This window comes from Etheostoma cragini, chromosome 12 (genome assembly GCF_013103735.1).
Source record: "Etheostoma cragini isolate CJK2018 chromosome 12, CSU_Ecrag_1.0, whole genome shotgun sequence".
NCBI lineage: Eukaryota > Metazoa > Chordata > Actinopteri > Perciformes > Percidae > Etheostoma > Etheostoma cragini.
This window is the reverse complement of record NC_048418.1, coordinates 3,506,903-3,508,955: the sequence shown is the minus strand read 5'-3', so window position 1 is coordinate 3,508,955 and position 2,053 is coordinate 3,506,903. Positions and strand designations below refer to the sequence as shown.

The window sequence follows — 2,053 nt, the reverse complement described above, 5'->3', positions numbered from 1 at the left end:
TCATATTACTGAAGAGCTGATGACAACATAGACTTATGATTCAATATGAGAAGCATGTAGTTGGACACAAACACGAAATATAAATTTATGTTTTTGTTAGTATGGATTGAGTAAATGCGCTCAATCCATTCAGCCTCTTTTTCCTTATTTTACATCTATTTTGTATAAGCTGTATTTGTTTCTGTATTTATTGTTTATTTTATATTAATGTCCAATATGTTTGTTTGTTAACCAGCAACCACCATCAAGGCAAATCCATTTGCAGTTACTTGGCAGATCACCTTTTTCCTGTTTTCTTTTCTGTCACGTCTCTGAAGGGAACACGTTGTCTTCATGTGTTAAAACCGTCTGCTGCTAGGCTGAACGTGCTGATGCTTGACATCTTGTTTCACATTTGACCAGATTCAAAAATAATAAAATATAGCATGAGAAATAAAAGAATGAACGTTTTTCTCTCATTAGTAAGTGCTTTTATTTGCAGATTGAATATAAATATAAATCATTGTGCAACAATATAAAAATATGTTCTCTTATTCATTGCGATTAAATTAAAACATATATTATCACTTGTGGGAGAAAAATAAATACATGATTGCCAGTTGCCTGAATTACAAAAATAAAATTATCAACATGATAAAACTATTTACAACATTGAATACAATATCGGGGAAAAAAGGCGTACAGTAAGCTCACATGGTGTTCACATTTTTCTTTTGCATTGCGCCTTTCGAGCGCACGTTAACGTCAACATGATCAACGTTACAGTCTTCGCAATTACGTGCGCAAACGTGCGTAAACGTGCATTGATGTGCGTTTTACAGGACAAGTTGCAAGGACTCGGGTGTTTTTTTGTTCAGGCCACCAGGCCGAAAGGAGGCTCGTTTTCAATGTCTGTGAGGCCCGATTTGCTGTGCAGTTTTCGGGGGTCTTCCGGTGTCCACACCTTGGCGGTGCGGATGATGTTCTGCTCCCGGAGTTGCTTTTCATCCGACCAGGACAGAGAGTGCCCGGCCAGGGGAGGCAGGCCGTAGTCCGGGTCGCTGGGGGAGGGAGACCCTGGGAAAAGAAAAGGGAAGAAGAGCGTTAAAATTGCTTCATAATGCATGAATCCTAACTATTACGTAACAGTTGTTGATCTTTTAATATCAAGCCCCGTCACCATTTATGTGTACTTCTCGGGGAGAAGAAAAATCTGAATTTATAGATCTTTATGGTCTTAAATTGGACCTACTTGTTCCTCTGTGACAGATGATGACCTTTTTGGGTTGCGCGTGCGTCTCGCTGCTGGAGTTTCGGATGGGCAGATCGGACTGCACGAGCTCGGCGAGGAAGTTGATGTAGCCGATGGCGAGCCGCAGCGTGTCCACCTTGGACAGTCTCTTCTCGTAGGGCAGGGTCGGGATGTGCGAGCGGAGTCCCTCGAACGCGTCATTGATGGACTGCATCCTCCGCCGCTCCCGGACGTTGGCCGCCTGTCTCAGGTGCTGCATCTCCATGTCAGACCGCATCCGCCGCCTCCGCTTCAGCAACGGCCCGCCGTGACGGGGGGACAGGTCCGGGGTGCCGTAGGAGAAAGTGGAGGACGATGAGGAGAAGGACATGTTGCCGGGGTCGTAGTCTCCATCGTGGGGCGCTGCTCTGTCGCCTGCGTCTTTGCTGTAGTAGTCTTGGAAATGACTGGCGAGGAAGTCGACGTCGTCATCCAAAAAGTCATCAGTGTCCAAGTGTCCGTCTCTCGAGGACTGGTCGGTGAAAAACTCGTCATCGTCGAAGTAAGGAGGGGAGGAGAAAGAGTCGAGTCCAGAGAAAGGGTCCAGCACACTGTCCATGTCTGCCTGCTGCTGCTTCTCTGTCCTGTTGTCGCGCTAACAATGTGACGCACTGCTTCTTTCTTCTAAATCAACGCGTTGCGCTGCGCTCGCTGCTCGCGGTCAACACTTAGTGTTTAGTTGAAGAACCGGCACGCGAGGATTCTTTATAGCGACATCCATAGTCGCGTGCCGCTTGCCAAGAGTGCCAACCAATCACAGCTCGGTCCGCGAGGCGCACCTCG

At 46.6% G+C, this 2,053-nt stretch overlaps 1 protein-coding gene across 1 annotated transcript; it reads right to left on the bottom strand.

Moving 5' to 3' along the window:
• Positions 1–711: 711 nt before the first annotated feature.
• Positions 712–2,008, bottom strand: ptf1a (pancreas associated transcription factor 1a). Its single transcript, XM_034888606.1, has 2 exons — positions 1,232–2,008; positions 712–1,056 (listed from the first exon to the last, which is right to left on the bottom strand). The coding sequence occupies exons 1-2, from the start codon at positions 1,827–1,829 to the stop codon at positions 854–856; spliced, it is 801 nt and encodes a 266-aa protein (XP_034744497.1). The 5' UTR covers positions 1,830–2,008; the 3' UTR covers positions 712–853.
• Between the last annotated feature and the right edge of the window lie 45 nt (positions 2,009–2,053).

Bases quoted from the DNA above. Each gene is read 5' to 3' on its own strand.
- ptf1a (XM_034888606.1), bottom strand. From the start codon at position 1,829: ATGGACAGTGTGCTGGACCCTTTCTCTGGACTCGACTCTTTCTCCTCC. The intron at 1,057-1,231 runs GTAGGTCCAATT...TTCTTTTCCCAG, and splicing joins CATCTGTCACAGAGGAACAA to GGTCTCCCTCCCCCAGCGAC.